At 38.4% G+C, this 19,396-nt stretch overlaps 1 protein-coding gene across 2 annotated transcripts in view; it reads right to left on the minus strand.

The window, feature by feature from the left end:
• Positions 1 to 19,396, minus strand: part of ANK3 (ankyrin 3) — a 346,475-nt gene that overhangs the window by 97,494 nt on the left and 229,585 nt on the right. For both annotated transcript variants that reach the window (XM_042862644.1, XM_042862645.1), the window contains exons 10-17: positions 16,580 to 16,678; positions 12,276 to 12,473; positions 10,374 to 10,472; positions 7,907 to 8,005; positions 6,573 to 6,671; positions 4,728 to 4,925; positions 4,093 to 4,191; positions 3,258 to 3,356 (exon numbers count right to left, since the gene is read on the minus strand). In XM_042862644.1, coding sequence (XP_042718578.1) covers positions 3,258 to 3,356; positions 4,093 to 4,191; positions 4,728 to 4,925; positions 6,573 to 6,671; positions 7,907 to 8,005; positions 10,374 to 10,472; positions 12,276 to 12,473; positions 16,580 to 16,678 — 990 coding nt within the window. The remainder of the gene's footprint in view (positions 1 to 3,257; positions 3,357 to 4,092; positions 4,192 to 4,727; positions 4,926 to 6,572; positions 6,672 to 7,906; positions 8,006 to 10,373; positions 10,473 to 12,275; positions 12,474 to 16,579; positions 16,679 to 19,396) is intronic.

Genomic DNA, 19,396 nt, shown 5'->3' on the forward strand with positions numbered 1-19,396 from the left:
AAAGAGAAGAGCAGGATGTGTGTTCACAACTTTCAACAGCTGTTACTGACTTGTGGGTTGTTTTTTTTTTTTCCTATTTCCCAGTGTGAATGAAAGCATTGTGTATACGAAACACTGCTTTTCTTGCAGCATTTAGTTTAATTCTACCAACAGACTTTCTTGGTTCAGATCAAGGGAAAATTAAAGCATGCAACTTTTGTCTTGTATTCTTTTTGTTTGGTTTCCTTCTTTTCTCTCCTATCAAAGCATAAAATTTTGTAACTCTAAAAGATGATTTGGCAGAAGATAGAGTAATAAAAATAAATTATTAGCATACAAATACCAGAATACTGACCAAAACACAACTAACTCACTTTTAGTACAAACTGCAAGACCTTTTTAATCCAGAACTTTCCATCACTTAGAATTGTATCAGACTTTATTTTAAAGCTAATGGCAAACATGAATGCATATGTATATGACTAAGTAAGAAGACCTCTGCTGCATGAACACTTCATATGGTATAGTAATTACCATGTACATTTCAAATTACACAGTCCAATAAAATCTATCTAAAAGCACAAACCCATTCACCTGGCTCATGCCCTCCCTGCACCCCACAAGGCAGCAGGGCTGGATACAATAGATGTAGGGCAATGCAGGAGGAACAGAGAATAGATGCACAGGGGCATGCAAACGTTTGTGAGACTGCACTGGTAGAAATCTGGAAGTGAGAGAGATGTACAGCACTAACTGCACATGGAAAAGGCTCTATAGCCTTTAACGTTATTTGGGTTAGCCCTTAGATATTAAGATATTGCAGAACAGTCAGCTTAACACAGCCTGTACTGTTTGTTCAAAACGCAATTTGCACCTACTTGAGCAGAGTGGGAGTGCTCAGCACCTCAGCAAAGCAGACTGCAGCACTTCCAAAATGACAACCAGGAACAGCAGTGCCACAGCTAATGAGGGAGGGGCATGGGCATTAATGTTCACTTGGAAGATGAAGTGCATCAAGAAAAACAAATGCAGTCCCCTCAGACTTCCTGCGTAAGACTGACATGTAAAACAGACACCACCGCATAAGCACCTATTCTCTGTGTTAAATCCTATATAGCATATATTTTGTATATGACAAAATACAAGTGCGCTTTCAGGTCTTTTCCTCAGAAATTGACATACTTCACTTTTAGTGGAATGACAAAGAGCAGGTCACCAAGAGAAGGCAAAGACAGCTGAAAAACAAAAACTGAAACTCAGATTCAGATAGCATCTTCTTATGGTAAGGGCTGCACTCTGTCATTACAAATAAATGCAGAAAGGAACATGAAAGTTTGGAGGAAAGTTTGGAAAGTTTGTATTTGGTTATTCTGGTTGCCAAGAAAAAGGGGCAAAAAGTGAATAAGGTTAAAGATGGAAGGGCAGAGGGAAAAAAAAGCCTTGAGAGGGGGAGAGGGAAGGAAGGCATTGCAAAGTGAATGGCAAATTAAAATAAAGCAGAAGGCTAATTTTAGGCAACAAGGAAGAATGGTTTATCTGAATAACTGTATTAGAGGACTGTATGGGACACGGCCACTTCCCACACCCCCTCACTGATCCCTCTACGAGGCCTGGCTAACAAAACAAGCAATTCTTAAGATGACTGTTGATGAAGAGTGTTATAAAGAAAGCAACTCACTAACTGCAGAGCTAGTGATGAGAGTTATGATGTAACACCCTTATTTATTAGGCCACACTAGCAAAATGGGAAATCATCTGCTGTTACCAACATCATCTTTCAGATGACTGCACTGTGGGTGCCTAAAGCGACAAACATTCTACCATTAATTTTATTTAATATTGATGCTCTGCTCAGTGTGCTCCTGTGTACTTGCTGCAGAAGACTAACAAACGCTCTCTTTCAGGAAGACATAGCTAGCACTGAAGGCCTGAAGTGGCAGCTGCAAAATTATTATTATTTTTGCAAATGGGGAAGCTAAGGTGACTTTGACACTTGAGTATTATACTGTAAGCTATAGTGCTTCCACTTTGGTTTGTGCTTCCCAAGCTTTCTGCAGTGGGTACTGCAACCCCTGCTCCCTACATGATTCACAGAATCCAGAGGTAGCGAAAGGCAGATTCTTTTAGTTATGATTGGAAAGTCAGTGTCTTCTCATCCCGTTCAGAATGTCTTTCCTTCCCCACAATGGCATTTAGGAGTGCTGCGTTGCAGTAGTAAAAGATCAGAGATCAGTTCAGTTTACCTCCTGGGGCATTGCTCTGGCGGGTTGCCACTATTGGCATTTATTGATTTCAGACTGTGCTATTTCTGCAGGCTATCCATGTTTATTTAAGTTTTGCACCATAAGCTCTGGGAGCTCCCATGTATGACAGTTTCTTTCCTCCTCTTTAGCCATGCAGAAGGGCTCTCCTATTATGGCCGTACTCAGTCATGTGTAAGTGGAAGGCAATCAAGGAGAGATGCCTGCCTGAAAGTGCTCTGCTAGCTCACCCTTTTCCACAGTGTTTCTTCATGGTGATTTTAGTAATACATCTGGATTGTTTCAAACAGGATATTTGCACCACACTTGCCTAACTGAACCTACACAGGTTTGCAACCTTGTTTTACTTATCACTGTTGTCCAACTACTGATTATGTGACAATATTTAAAACTGGGATCCAGAAAGGAGAAAAACTTTAAAAAACTCCTCTAAATTCTTCTATTCATAAAACTGTTATGCATTTAAGTATTTATTCTTTCACATCTGAAATCTTAACGCTATGCTTTGTCTTGAGAGTAAATTACAAACCAAGCAGGGCTATGACTAGTTTTCTCAACTGTCCATTTACACTCAACTAGAAATACCATGAAGCACATCAGTAACATTGTATGTTGTGCTGAGAAACTTTTCACATCTTCTGTGGCACAATACAGGGGCACTACTGGTGCACAGCAAAGAATTATGTCCAAGCTTGCCCTGTGAAAATGTTAAGATGCAGTGATACAAAGTTGGCTGGACTTCTGAAAGTATGGAGATGGGACAAGCAAAGGCAAGGCTCAATCTTCAGTGAAACTAATAATTTCAGATTTTTCTACATCTATATTTGCTTTTATTTTTTATTTTTATTATTGTTTTATTAATCTGTAGAATCATTCTAACAGCTTACAAACCTTTATGTGGTTGTAAGATTTTATAAACAAGGTCACTGCAATTGCAAGCATATACATTCTAGAAAGAGCATGTAGACAGGAAAAAAAGTGACAGAAAGGCTAGCTATTATTCTCCAGTACTTGTACCTTGGCAGATGCATGAGGTGAAGCTCCCTGGTCCAACAGTAGGAGTGCCACTTTTTGATTATCGTAGTGTGCAGCTACATGCAGTGGTGTTAAACCGCTCTAAAAACATGCAGAACAAACAAGTGCTGTTACAGACCCTCTCCAGGAAAAACTAAAGAGTTTGGAAGATTAGAGAAAAGGCAAAAAAACACATTTTTTATTCATTCATGTATCCAGATTCTTTGATAAATGTTGAAGCAAAAATTGAAACAAGGCTTTCAAAATAGTTACTGAGACGTGTGAGCCCTTTTTGCTTTTTCCAGGGAAGATGCACAGAAGTACATGTCAGCGTTGCCTCTTGGAGAGAGCAAGTAAGGAATTTTGACCCTGAGGTCAAAACCTCAGCAATGTTTTTCTTTTACTGCACTGCTCAAAGTAAATTGTCCCTTGGATCTTTAAAAATGCAAGTTGGGCTAGTTTAAAAAGCTTGAAGCCCTACTGGGCCTTTGCCCTATCAGGGGGTCTGGGGAAGCAGAGCCAGTTGCCTGAATACTCTGTTAAGGATTGTAAATAGTTGGGGAGCAATGCAGGGGAGTTGTGTGTTTCCATTACCTTGGATGCGTACTGAGAGGACATAATTTTGCTGTCAATTAGTGACAATAAAAGTCACTTTTGTTAAGTTTGCAGACTCCTGGCAGTGCAAGTAGGAACAAGGATATCACATGAAACTTACTCCAGTTAAAACCAGGATGTGAACGTTAGTGTGTGTGCAAGGGCAAGCAGGTAGAAGGGTATTACTATCATATTATTTGTGTATATATGCTTGCTGTGCAAATAGAAGCGACTTCTGTCCTACCTTCCCAGAAGCATCAGGAGATGCATTCTTCTGAAGCAGGAGGTTTGCTACCTCAATTTTCCCATATTTTGCAGCCACGTGTAGAGGAGTAAATCCTTTCTGTAGGAGAGAGCACATAGCAGCTTCAGGCACTTTCTTCCTTGGTGCCTAGACAGTCGGGGCAAAGTATGCCTCCAATCTACAGAGATACGCTATTTCTATCTACTCCCCTTTAACAGTTCCATATACAGGCAAGCAAGTCCATAGTTTCTCACTGCCCTGGAAGGTTTGAAGGCTTTCCCTTGCAAGGAAAAGCTCTACCCATATAAAAATGACTAAAAAGATAACTAAAGAGAAAGATGGTTCCTTCCTTTTCAATGACCCAAGGACAAGGTTGGGCAACAGCTTATCAACTCCCATCAAGAATCTCTGCTCTGCATTCCTTTCATTCTAAGGAAACGCGTGTCAGATCACTAGGATGTGTTATAAATCAGGTTCTGAGGTTAAAGAGTAAAGCTTTGAACCTTTTAAACAACATGCAGCTCAATCTCATATCATTCGTATATGTATATAACTATTCTAGCATTTAACTTGCCAGTAGCACTCATTACAGATATATTTTACTATAGAAGCTATCACTTCTGCATCTCTCTTACCTTGGTAATAATAGCTAAAGATGCACCATGCTCCAAGAGAACAGAAGCTACATCTTCATGGCCTTCTCGAGCTGAAAGATGCAAGGGCGTATAGCCAGAAGTTGTAGCTGCATTTGGAGACGCTCCTTGCTGTAACAGCTGCTGTACTATATCTGCTTTTCCCAGTCGAGCAGAAATGTGCAGCGGAGTCTGGTCATCCTAAACATAAAGGGAAAAATCACGATTCTACATCAGAAAACTAAGACTCATATTTTGACAGAAAACATTTGGTCAGATTCTATTGTCTTTCTATTGCTTTTTAAAATTGCATGTGAAAATTAATTCTACTGAAGTCCTAATTGGTATTAGTGCTGGTGTATAATCTATTCTGTTTAGTTGTTATTTATGAGGCATGTTGATTACAGTAATGGCAGCTTGCTCAAATTCATTGTGCGAAATTTAGAGAATGTTTGCATGACTGTGCTTCTGAACACGAGCTGTTCACATTCAGGAATGTCTTAGATTTACAAACCACATGATTCACTTCTATTGTCAGACTACTCCCAGATATGAAATATGTCTGCTATAAATATTTAGTCAGAGTTCCTTATAAGTAGATGCTCTTACTAGTAAGCAGTTCTCAGATGATAATTTCACAGTGAAAAGTACATCTCTTTGAAATTGTATGTATTTAGTGACTATTTGGAAAAAAAAATCCTGGTTATTATCCCACCAATTACAACGGCCATACATTATGCCCATTTATCTACTCTCCCTGTGTGCATCCTGGAACTTCTATTTCTGTATTTTTCTATGCTTCTTCAGTAGCTCTTGACCATTTCTTGGCCTTCTTCCTTTATTTTCCTCAGTTGCATTTTTTTCTGTAGAGTCTGCTCCTTTTTTCCAGCTCTATTCTACATGTTCCTTCTGTGCCTTCCACACTTTTTTGATTTAGTACCCATATCATGCCTTTCAGGTTGCTTTTCCTGTAGACAGACCAATTCATCCTGCAGCTAGGTCAAGGCAACGGTTGTGTTGATCTAGGAAGTTTGTTTTTCTCTTGTACGTGCCCTTCATTTGCTCTTCCAAATTCTTTCCTTCCACTGACTCTGGTTAACTCCTCTGTTTTGCACAGAATCTTCCACAGTATCACTTATCCTGAGCTATTAAAATAGCTCCTGTGTATTCCACTCTTTGAAATGCAGAGGAATAATGCAAATTAATACATTTCCCATTCTTCCATAACAGTGATCTTCCAACTGAAACAGGCTCCCACATTCATCCACCCACTATTAAGCTTGCTCTTCTTCGTCTTCATCTGCTGCTGAGAAACTCCTACAAGCAACTTACTTTTCCTTTCCAGCTGACCTAGACAGTCTTCTCCAGCTGCCCAAAGCTCCCACATCTGTTTTCTAAGGAGTTTCAGATCTGCCACCTCTCTGGTGAGCCCTGTAGGAAGTGTTCTTTAAAAGTCTAACTACTTCTGAATGCATACAGGCTGATGCTTGAGGGATATGACAACAGACATCAGCAGCCTAGTGATCACAGTTTTGCAAAAATAAAACTAGATTTGAGGTATTCCTCCTACCTTGCCCTGCATCTCTTACCCCAAATCAAAATTCAAAGATAGAATAGTCTGTATCATATGTTGGTGAAAAAACAATCATGGTGGCAATTTGACATCTCCTGCCTTCCCTCTTACATTCAGCTCACTCATGACTACAGTAATGAAGTATGTAACAAAATATTAGTGACCTTTATGCCAAGATCCTTGGCTTCATCTCCCTTTTCTCTTTCCAAATAACACATGCAATATGAATGCAATTTCCCGCTTTATTAAATAGCCTTAAACATAAATCATCTTACCTTAGCTTTAGCCTCCACCTGAGCTCCGTTTTGTACTAGGTATCGAACGACCTCTGTTTGGCCTGCTCTGGCAGCCATGTGCAGTGCTGTTTCTCCTCTCTAGCAACAGCAGAAACAAAATATCAAAGATGACAAAACAAACAAGAAAACACACAAGGAAAACAAAGGCAACATATTTAATAATCACAAATATATACTGGTGATGCAATTCAGAATAATCGCAGTTAGAAAATCCATAGGAGTTGTCTGTAAGCAAGATGGGAGATTAAGCTGTGAACTGCACGCTACCAAGCAATTTATTTCCCTTCCTTAACACAACAGGCTTTGTGCCTAACCTTTTGCTGTAAAGAGAACGCATTTTTCCTACTAGCAATTTACAGTGTTTAAAATCATACCCATTTAAATAAAGCCTATTTTAGTGTTTTGTTTTTAAATTTTGTCCATTCAGAAACATATTTTTCTTGGATTTTCTCCTGCTATGCCCTATTCTCTCAGTATCATTTTCTATCTGATAAGTACTGAAATGTGAGAACATGGGGAAAAAAAAACATCACCATCATTTCTATCAAGGTTTCAAAGTCTTAATGAAAGACAAATTTAAGGAAACTGGAATAAATTCAGGGGGAATCTGCTTCCTAGATTTTTGGATGCAAGTATATCTTTAGGAACAAACATCTCGTTTATGAAAACAGTGTTGCAAATGTATATAATTTATACAACTAGCAGATGAAGACTTTAAACAAAATATTCTTTTCTAACTGTACACTGTACAAGATTTTTGAAACCAAAGCACTAAAAAGAGTGAAGGAGATTCTACTGCCCTCCCATTTCTCAACTTTCAAGTACCATCTAACTATGACTTCAATTTTTACACATGCCCTGGGAGCCTTGAGGCACACAGTGCACATCCAGTAGAAAAGCACACTTGTATGGCTGTATGGACACAGGCAATATGTCCCGACAATCTGCTGCAATCTGTTGATAACAGCGTAACTTCCCTTAAATGGTAAGCCCCCGGGGTGCTGGGAGAACAGTCAAGTACACATCTCAAAAATTACATGAGAGAAGCTACAGTATGTTCTGATTATTTACTTCAAAAAAATAAAGAGAATAGAGTCTGCTTAACGTCAGCCTCTTCTGAGGTCTCCTAAACCTGTCAAGCACCTCCCAAGCAGGTGGCAGCAGGCCTTGCTTTCCCAAGACTCCAGCAGGAGCCATGACTGCTAAGGAGGCGGGTGACTAACACCAGAATTATGCACTTCCCAACAGTGCTTCTCATGGACACTGTCATGCATTCAGAGCCTCGCTGTGCTGAAAAGCAACCTGTTACTCACCACATTGGTAGTGTTGGGTGATGCTCCATGATGCATTAGCTGTGATACAATATTTGCATGTCCCATGAAGGCAGCAACATGGATTGGAGTTAGGCCCGACTGAAAGGAAAACCAACGTCAAACATATATTACCACACTTCTTTACAAAACTGCTATGGGGAAAAGCAAATTACTTCAAAATAGGTAAGCCTAAGTGCTTGCGCTTCTAAAAAAATATACACATCTTTAAAGAACACATAGATTTCAAAACATAGATGAGCATGACTCATGAGCAAGCAAAAATTCTGCAGGAATTCAGTACAAAGATAAGACTTTCTACAAAATACAGCTAATGCAAAAAAGATGATGCATCCCTTGTCCCCATTAAATCCAGTTGAGATCTTAGTGGAAAAAAAAAAGCTCACTGTTCTCTGTGCTTAATTTCTTAATTTCTACTGTTTCTTCAGGAGAAATTGAATTCAAAACCACAGCATACAGCAAGAGAGGCACAGACATACAACACACGCTGAAAAGAAATCCCCCTTCCCTCAGCACCTTGCAGCACCATCATTTTGAATATCTTGTGGAAGGGCAGTAATACAAGTTTAAAGAACCAACTGGATTGATGGAAGGTCATGTAGCAGGATATGACATCAGGGATTATGACTCAAAAGTCCAATCAACAGTCAATAATTCTTGGAGTAGAATTACCCTAAAGCCTCTTCACAGCTGCTTCTGCACAACTGTGGCAACAGCCAGCCAGGAGCTGCAAAGGGAAGTTTTGCTATCAAGAGAAGGAGAAACCTTAACTGATCTCTGGATATGCCCTGACTATGCAACTTCCTCACTAATGTACAGAAGTCCTCAAGAAGATAGAGGCGAGGAAAACACACTTTTGTTCTTTTCTGATGCAGCACAGCAAACACAAGCAGGGAGGCAGAATAACTGGTTATTTCTTTTTCCTGATTCACTTAACTTAGTAAATACTTTTAAAATAATAGAGCATAGGAAATGCAAAGCACTTATGTCATATTTGACCATAAACACTAACTCATATTGCAGAGATTCAAGCCTGCAACTGAAAATGAAACGTGCAAATGAAAGCATGGAATCTACCTGGAAAACAGAATTTGCCATGGAAAAAGATAAAAAGCATTTCCTTCAATAATCAGTTTATTAATCAATGTATTTGATAACATATGGATGCTAAATATTACAGCTCTGAATTCAGCCTTAAAGCTTGTTACAGTGCTACAGACAGTGGAAGAAGCAGGAAGGCAGGCAGAGCCCCTCAGTATAGGACCGTAATGAGTCTCAACAAATGCAGAGCCATGAGATCATGTGCAGTGACAGGAGATTAAGGAAGAGCTCTTGCTTTCAGAAAATTTGTCTGCATAAGCAGTTCAGAGGAGAGTACCAATCTGATGGTTCAGCTGGTTGACTCACATAGTAATGTACTACTGTTATTTTTTTTTTTTTTTTTTTTTTTTTAAATTCTTTGTACTTAAAATGATTAAAAATGAACAGAGAAATGTTTTATTTCCACAGGGACTGATTAATATGGAGGACAGACATGACGCCTTTTTTGTGAAGGTTCTCTTTGTGCCTCTCACTCCTCTACAAACATGACTTCAAGCTACACTCTGCAAGCTTCATCCACAAATCTTGTGGTTTTAAGAATTAGTCTAGAGTTTTGTGAGCTGCAGCAAGGCCCAGTTCTTTCTCAAGAAAGCCAGGAAGGGAACTGTGTGACTTGCTACTGAATAATTGAAATACAAGCCATAAATCAAATGAAACTCCATTCTGGGGAGATGAGCTGCTCCTATTTGTAACTTTTTTAATCAATGGGATTTTTTATCATTTTCTAACCTGCCTTCTTCCATGATGGTCCCACATTCATATATGTGACCTTTGTTCCTAAGTTAGTAGAGCATACATATACAAAAAAGCCAAATTTTCTCATAGGTTCCTATTAATTTCTAAATTGTGCCAATAACTGCACACCGATCATCTCGTGCTGACTGAAATAGTAGTGTATCGATTGCCATCTAACTGATTTGAGATGACCTGCGATGGTGGCCAAATGACATTTCTGTGTGGAAAGTCAAACCAAGGTCTGTGAATTAAACCACCTTTAGAACTAAGTCTTGAAGGAAGCAGTCTTCACCCTGATCTCCTTAGCAGTGTGAATGTCATCTACACATTTAATTACAGACAGAAATAGACAGAAATGATCATCCTTAAAATTTTACCAGTTATGTGTCACTTGTTATTCCCACTGTCTTCCCAAAGTGAACCAATTCTTTGGGTATTCTGATCCATTAGAGCAGCTGATTATCCAATTTTATGATCTTTTATTATCTAACTGAAAATCATCACTGACTTGAGTGACACACGATCTTCAGAAATACTCAAATATTAATCAATACAGATGCAATGCATTTTTTAGGAAAGAAACACAAACAAAAGTGAAAAGACTACTTCTCACCTCAGTCACAGCTTGGATTGATGCACCATGCTTCAGAAGAAGTTCCATCACTTTTATCCTGTTCTTCTTGCATGCAATGTGCAGAGGTGTGAAACCATTCTGTAAATGAGAAAGAACACATTTTTTTGGTACTTTGTACATATTAAAAGGCAAACCTGTGTATGGAAGTCACACAAAGCATTCCTCTGTGATAACAAAACTCTTTCCAGGTTTGTTTTGGCTTCACTGAACTGTTTGTGTAAAAGAGAGAAAAATCTTCTGAAGAGGAAAGAAAGCAACCTAACTTATACAGCCACTTTTCTTTATGACATATATTGCCCATTCTAATTAAAAAAAAAAAAAAATCAATTCTCATTCACATAAAACTTTTTAAATGTTCATTTTTTTGTGCTCACTCTTCATCCCTCTTGTTTTATTTGAGACTTGTCAGAACTGCTGATGAAAAAGAATACAAACTTTACAAGCTTTGGCATTTAGATCTTTTTCTAAACTACCTTACTATTATTTCTTCTTTCATTCATTACATGCCACTTTACTACACTTTATCACATTTACAAGTTTTTGTCTCTTCCATTAAATGAACTGCATACATAGCAATGGGAACATTTTAAATAACCATCTTATTTGGTGCAAAGTGATATAGCAGAACAAGTAGAACAGGAAAATAAGCTGTGCAGAGCATCCAAGACCAACATCAACATCATATCATATCAACTATCATAAGCCTTTGTAACGTGAGGTCAGTGCAATTGTCTGTTCCAGTTAAGTGTGAGCAGCTCTCAAATCTGCTCCTTAGTAGTGGACAACACCCAGGGTAAACTCAGATGCGTTTCAGGGAAGGGTAAGCCTCAATTTCACATACTGCACTATATGGCACCCATCTAGTTAATCATCCTGAGTGGAGATGAGGACAGAATAGAAGGAAATAGAAACCTGTGGCTAGGTTACAAGATTAATAAAGGCCACTGCCAGCAACTCTGAAAAATTAAACTGATGATGCTTTGATTATTATATGATGCTAAAATAAATATTACAGCACCACTATCTTTCCCACTTGCCTGTTATATACAGCAAAACTTATATATCCTAATAGGCTGACCAAATACATCAAGGACAGATTAATCTGACACAGTAAACAGAGAAGCTGAAATGAGCAAATCTTTGGAGCCTGTGCTGTTCTCAGGATAATCAATCCCACCAGCTTTTGAGGATTTCATGAGCTCATATAACATTACAGGGATTAACTTCAGAAGTAAAACTTTTTGGAACAGTTTTTGAAGACCCATTTAAAAAAAAAAAAAAAATTTGAAAGACAGTAGGCTGCAAGTATATATTTTTTAAAAAATAAGGAATTCAGTTTGCATGCAGTTTAATTATACTACCAGGTTTTAACGCTGAAGTGGTTTTGAAGTAAAAATGCTTGTGGCTCCATTGCTATAATTACAAAATACCACAAATATTGCTTAGGCAACTCATTCTTATTTTTTACCATTTCACATCTTTGAGAGCAAATAAAAATTCCCCTAATTTTAAAGGTTGAAAGTGCTTATTTTCTTTATGAACATACAGAAAATGAGAATTCTCTCTGTACTAAAAACTACAGCAGTTACATCTGCAGCTGCTTAATCTATTCAGAATTGCAACAAGCTACCAGAAGGCAAAAGTGCTCCAGTTACACTAAAAATAGATAAATGACTGTTGACCATCCATAAGCAAAAGTCTGCTCTGATTGCATGAAACACATTACTAATACTTTGAACCTCAAGCATCCTCTCTTGTGCTGTAGTAATACAACGCAGCCTTGCTGTCAACCATCAGCAGGCAGAAAATAACTCTCAAATAAATCTCACAGCAACTTTGGAAGAATGTTTAGCTGTGAATAGTAACCCGCTGTGTACTCACCAGTGCTTTGGCATTAGGATTAGCTTTCTTGTCCAAGAGAACCTTGGCAACTTTGTAGTGGCCACAGTGGGCGGCAACATGCAGCGCAGTCAAATAGTCATTAGTGACATCATCCACAGGCACGTTGTGCTGAATCAGGAGCTGAACACAGTTTAGATGATCTCCTTGTGTTGCCATGTGCAATGGAGACAAACCATTCTGCAAACAAAAAGACCCAGTGCTGATGGGTTACAGAACGCTCAGAGAATCAAAACTCTAATCTTGTCCTTACAGAGTGCGTTGTGTGAAAGATTTCACATGCCCATACAGAACCCAAAATCAACTGGGCACATTGAATGTAATAGTGAAGGTCTTAGTCTGATAAAAGCCATACGGAATTTGAAGCGTATCTGGTGAGAGTATATAGACAGCTCCACTTTAAAAAGTAGGTGTAACAGCAATGCTATGAAAGCTTAGCTTATTTCAGCTAACATAGCTCAGGTAAGTTGCTAGAGTTAACCAAGCTATGTGAAGAACAGTGCTTAGTGACTTTTAATACCCTAACCAGCACATCTGCTGTTTTAAAAAGCTGCATTAAACTTCTTGTTGTAATGCAGCCTGTAAATGCCAGGCAGGAGCAGAGCATCACTCACTGATCACTATAACCTCCCCTCATCCGTCCCCTAGCGTATCCCTGAATTTGGTTGTACACATACCTTACACATCTGTGGAGACCATTCTTCATTTTTTACAACAGCACAACAAAAATTTTTTTCAACAGCAAAAAAAAAAAATCTGAATGTGACCACCAATGATGTGACCTACCAGAAGTTGATAAGGCTCTATTTAATCAGGGAAATGCCTGAAAGATTCATATTTGGGAACTAAATCTCCATTGAGACTTGCTGCTTGCACTGCTTATGGCAGCTAATCAACAAGCTGATGACTATTTTACTGTTCCAGAGTAAAAGACATTAAACACAAGAAACAATTCCCAGAATTCCCATTTGTATACTTTGTTACTCAGTCCTTCTGATGCCAAAATTAGATTCAAGTTCAGGAAGTAGCACGTAACACTACGTAATCTATAAGTGACTGACAGTACACTGTTTGCTATCACGTAGAAAATAAAACTCTTGCTCTCAGATGCAGTGCCCTCATGTGACCACAGTTAGCAAAGGCAAAGCTGCAGTGTAAAACTGCGGAGATCTCAGGCTTTCTGAAACACAAGAGCTCTTTCCCCTCCCCTGGCAATATCATAACAGTAAGTAACAAACTTTCAAAATAAAAGTGGGAATACACAGTGAAATATTTTTTTAAAGTGACATGGGAGAAGGTTAGTGAAAATGAACAGGCCAATGCTGTCCTAATTTGAAAGCAGTTTTGTTCAGTGCTGAAAAGCAGAGATTCTTGGGCACTGTTCTATCTTTTGAGTAAGATTATCTCATGGGCATGATTTACGTTGGCTAGGACAAACCTCTTTCCTATTCCCAAAGGTTACTACAACAATTATGTACGTGAAAGCGAGATACTAGCATTGCAATTTAAATGTAATTAAATAAGATAATAAGGGAAAAACAAAAATCACATTAATTTCCCAGTCACCAAGCCCTCCCTGGTGAGGGCTTTTTAGGCATTAGCAAAAAATCATGGAAGTTTATATGGTGTTCTGTTTTACTGTTAAAAGAAAAAATTCTCCAGGTGAAAAGTGTCATTCATTCTAGAGCCAGTAAACCTCACATAATAATGGATTAAGAAATTGAGTAGATGGGATGAAACTCCCTCATAGGAAAGACTTGTAAGGAGAAGGCTGAAAGTGATGAAAAAGAAGGGAAAAAGCAGAGCTGCTGTACTTCCATTTAGGAAAACAAACAAGATGCTTCATAAAAAAATCTGTTGTGGATGAGAAAATACACTTCATACAAAAGAGCAAGAGACAAGACTGGATGTTAAAGGCATCAATAAAAACAAATGATCGTTGTCTTTTGTTATGACATAAAATATGTGCTTATAATTCTGTTGCAGTTTAAACTTTGAATGTCTTTGTCTTCCCATTTATAAAATAAAAACATTACATATAACACCTTTATCCTGCATCACATCCGTGCTGTGAGATAGTTTGTAAAAGGTGATTTGGTACTCTGAGATGGAGCCACTATATAATAGATACATGTTGCTTTTATGCAGATTATCAAGAAAATATTTAAAGATGAAGTTTAATAGGAATGAAAGAGATCAATGGCCAAATGGCATCTTAAAAAATAAATAAAGAAAAAAAAAATCAGAATAGGACTAGAGACATTAAATAGAGTGTCAAATGCCTGAGTGGGCAAAGAAGCATATCAGTGATACACAGCATAATTTGTAGCTGTGCTAAAGTACTTTAATCAGAGGAATGGTATATCTCACATAGCAAATCAGGGCATACTCAGGGCTACAATTCAGGTTCCTTTTGCTCTTGGAAAACTCAGGATAAATTAGTAGGTCACTACCTGCCCAGAAAATAAATTTGAGGTTATTCCAGTGTGAAAAAGGACCTTTGCTATCCTAATAATCTCTTAATAGGAAAAAGTGATCAAAATGCAGTCTAGTTATTCCCTCTAAATAATTTCATTTGATAGGAGAAAACTTTGAGACGCTCCAATTCTTTCCAAGATGTGTTCTATTTGAAGAGAATGGAATCATGAGTTTTACAAGATGACTGTACCATAGTTTAGTGCCAAATGAATGGCTTCATTAATGTCATTCAGAGGTAGAAACTTCTTAGATCACTTTCTGAAAACAGCAGAATTTACACATCAGAGAACAGTTCAGGAAGCTCTGCACTTTCTTCTGCTCATTTTTAATATGTAATATAGTTTTCCCTTCTCCAGTGAGGAGCTCTCATTTTGCTGCAGGTGTCCAAACAAGCCTCTGCAGTTCAATGTCCAAAGCGCGTCTTCCAGCACTGTGCTATTTCAAACCTACCAATCTATCTTCTCACCCGTCTGATTTCAGCTAATGAACTATGGACCACACAGTGTGAATCTCCTCAGAGGAAGAACTAATTCAAAGCCCACAGACCCCACACGGCAGGTTAAGCTTCAGGATAACTCCTGGCATGCAAAATCCGTGTGGCAAAGAAACATAGTTCCATAAGAGTAGGTTTTATTTAAGACAGCGAAAACCAAGGAAATGGGCTTTATGCTTCCTCCGTCAATTAACTGAGCTACCAGAGAGCGTGGGAAATTCTGACTGCCTGGAGTACAAGCTCTAGACTCAGTGTGGCTGAAACAAGGGGATATGTCCTGGAAAGCAACTTGCTCCTCCTTCTGCTTGAGGAGATTCTAAGTCTGGGTTCCTGGAGCCCAATGGAAACTCAGCATGCAGAGGACGGGTGGATCCTGTCTGTTAGATTAACCATGACAGCACTTGCCAGTGACTCACTGAGCAGAACCAAGCTGGTGTCACAGCCTCTCCAAACAGAAAGCTAAATATAGTCCAGAGAAGGGGAAAAAAAAAGAAAAGAAAAAAAAAAAAAGAAGAGGGAGGAGAAAAGCAGAATATAGAAGGACGCTGAGAAAGAATAGGGCAGGATGACAGAAGAGAGGAGAAATAACAGAAGGAAACATGACATGTTGCTTACAGACTTGAGAGCCAAAAAGTGGAGGAACATATCTTGGGAAAGAACATCAAAAAACTGCACAATTCAACTGTCAGTCTTTGGATGGTAAAGTCATGGAATGTGTTGTGCTACAAACAAGACTACTGCATCGAGATTTAAAACCAGCAATAGCTGCAGCACAGATCACCAGAGTCCAGAGCAATCTGCACACATTTTAGTGCAGGTGATGTGAAATTCCCATGAAGAACTGTGTGACAAACTGCAGAGAGAAACAAAGTGAAAAAACTGGTAATCACTCCAGTTCCCAATCAAATATAAGCTGTTACCTGCAAAAAGATGTTACTCTATTTATATCCATTATCTCTTTTCTAGCCTGAGGGTAATTCAGTGCAAGCTGAAAATATACTGTAATCACCATGTATTTATTCCAGGATACAGACATTTTCTAGCTACTGTTATTCTAAGTGTTGGGATTAATTACCATAAATGCCTTTTCGGTCGGCAGAAAAACCTTTTCTTGTGCATCTTGATTTAACATATTTTAGATATGCAGACGTGTGCTACATATGGCATCCACTTTGGAGAGCTCCCACACAGGTACTTTAAATAGCTATGAAACAGGGAAGTTATTATCAAGCTCTTAAATACAGTATCATGCAGAATTACAGCTTCAAAAAAGTACAAGGACTATCCCTGCAGAAAATAGAACAGTATCAGTTACCTTTGTTTTGGAAAGAATAGGAGCACCACGATCCAGCAGCATTTCTACAACTTGTTCATGGCCGCTTCTTGCTCCACAGTGGAGGGGGGTCAACCCATCCTGGGGGACACAAGCAATATTATCTATTACACTCAGACACAGTAAAGTTTGGTGGGTTTTTTTTGTTTTTTTTTTTTTCCACTTTTATTAAAAAAAACCTGCAATGTCTAAAGAAACTATTTTCTGCTGGGTGTTGATCCTGTGCATCTGAAGAGTTGAACCCATTTATTTAAATGTACAGAGTACATTTTGGCTCCATTTTCTAAATATGTAAATACTTGTATCAAATTGGTGCAATGGGCTCTTCTACTTTACAGGCATTAAGGAAGATTGTACATCAGGTACTTCTTGATTGCACGTCTTCAAGAAAACTGGGTCAGTCAGTATGCATCAAAGCAAATGGGTATTACTTATATTCAAAAAAAAAATCTTTCTTATTGAGCTTCATTTTATTACATTGATTTTGACAGGTGTACAGCAGATGAGAAAACCATCTTAACCCTGGGTGGTAAAAGTATGCTGGATTAATTCTTGCTTCTTGTAGCGTAAACCATAACTGCAACTTCCAGCTGAATGTCTGGTCCAGGGTCACAGCCTATGCTCAGTACTTCTTTCAAAATAGTTTTCTTAATAATAGTTTTCACCATGCTAGAAATACGTTCCTCAATTAAGACAAAGACACTTTTTTAACATCAGAATTATTCCAAGGTAATTTGATTGTTCCTTGTCTTGTATCCTGTTTAAAATGTTCAAGTACTCTGTTTTCCGTAATGGGTGCTATGATGAAAGACAGCACACATGCCTCGAGTAACTGTGAGTAAAGTCACATGGAGTTTTTCAATACCATATGTCATAATGGTTATTGCAAATAGTAATGCCACGGCTTTGAGAAAAATTAGGAAGAAAAATGTATGTTTTTTTAATTAGTAAAAGCAAATCTTTCACTTGTTACAAGCAAGCCAAATTTGCAGAAGATTATTGTTATACAACAACTACATTAAATTTTCAGCAAATATGTCAAAGGAGAAGCCCTTATAACTAACAAGGAAGCAAGGTAAGCATTTTCTAATTTTTCAAGCACAGATCATAAAGGAAGGGGCCCCTCTCCAGTGTCTTTCACCACTCTTAAAAATACTTCATATCGCCTGAAGTATATTACAACATTTTTATATAAAGGATTATCTAATTTCTTATCACGTATCCTGTGCTTGTCAATTTACACACACTCTGTATGATAGAAGATTCTCCTAAATTACCTTATTCTATGTATTTTCCCCATATATATAATGTTCCGTTATTAGTTTAAGGCTAATGAAGTATAGAAGGCAGCTGGAGGGATGGAGGTACTGATTTTGAGAGTCTTATGCCCTTCTCTTGCTTCTACTTTTTGCTCTCTCCTAAGAAGCTTTTGAAATTCGGCAGCAGAAATTCTTCTGATTTAATTTTTCTGCTGTTCTCATATAAACCTAATGCGGCTCTAACTGTACACTTTCTATTACTTAAGACATACAATTCTGATGCAGGTAAAGGAAAGATTTTTGGATAAGACTTAACTTGAATGCAATTCAGGAGCTATTTATTCATGCAAGACAAACACTCTTCAGCTCACTTCTCAGATTATACCAAGATCATAGAGAATAAGATGCATTTGCTCACCTCCGTAAGCTGAATAGAGCATCCTGAATTACACCAGTGCTCCCCAGAGCACAGAGCCACAACAGTGTGGTTGTGCTGGGCCCACAGCTGCTTCCTGCAGCTGACAAGGCTCCGACAGCACAGGAGGTGGCAGGCAGTCAGTCACGCCTGGCCAATCATACAGCGGTCCCAACAGCAGATATATCACACGGCATGACACAACACTGCAATGCAATGTAGGTTCTTGTTGGGACACCGTATCTGAAGCTATTCTTATGAGAATGTCAGGGCTCCCATGAGAAAAGGCAAATATGCTTTGAGACAGCTCACTCAGCTGCAAGGGGTTTTTGGTACTCTGAAAATGAACCAACTATTCACCCAGAATAGTAAATTGCTATATGGCCCTAAGAAGAAGTAAAGAAATTCAGAGTCGATCTGAAACAGGTCACAGAATGATGTACAACACACAACATTTACATATATATTTACAAAAAATCTGAGATTAGAAGACACTACTCTGAAGTCAGCAAGACTACTGATTTTGTCAGGAGATTTTCTAGTTGCTTACTTATGGTTGATACAGACTACACTACACAAAGCATAAAATGCACCGCATGAGTTAAGAAGCTATCTTTCCTTAATATGATAGTCTGCAATGGCTCTGAAAAAAACATTACAAACGATTATGACAATAATCTGCAGATTAAAGACAGTCTAAGTATATACTGACATAACAAATCATATCATTTGTATTATCTATTCCTCCAGAGAGCCCAAGAGCATCTCCAGCAGAAGCCAGGAGGAAAATAGGAGGGATTCTGCTCAGATACAGGCTTCCTTCCCATAAGCACTGCACAAATTACTGCTGTCTCTAGGATTTATCATCCCTATTCCAGCATGGTGAGCTTCTTAGCAGGTGCTTCTGCCCAGCATGGCCTCTACACACCTTAAAATCACACAAACTCTTCTTTTCATCAATGCTACTACAAAGAGTCACCAGTGCAGCAGGGTAAGAAATGAGCTTTGCTCTGCTTACACATGCAAAATATGCTGCCAAGTCAGTGCTATTCTTCTCATTATTTTTAATCTTAAAGCAGGAGGCTTTTCTGGAGCAGCTTATGTATGATCTGATGCATCTTAAAA

This window comes from Lagopus leucura, unplaced genomic scaffold (assembly GCF_019238085.1).
Source record: "Lagopus leucura isolate 7727_CA_CO unplaced genomic scaffold, USGS_WTPT01 Super-Scaffold_739, whole genome shotgun sequence".
Classification (NCBI taxonomy): Eukaryota; Metazoa; Chordata; class Aves; order Galliformes; family Phasianidae; genus Lagopus; species Lagopus leucura.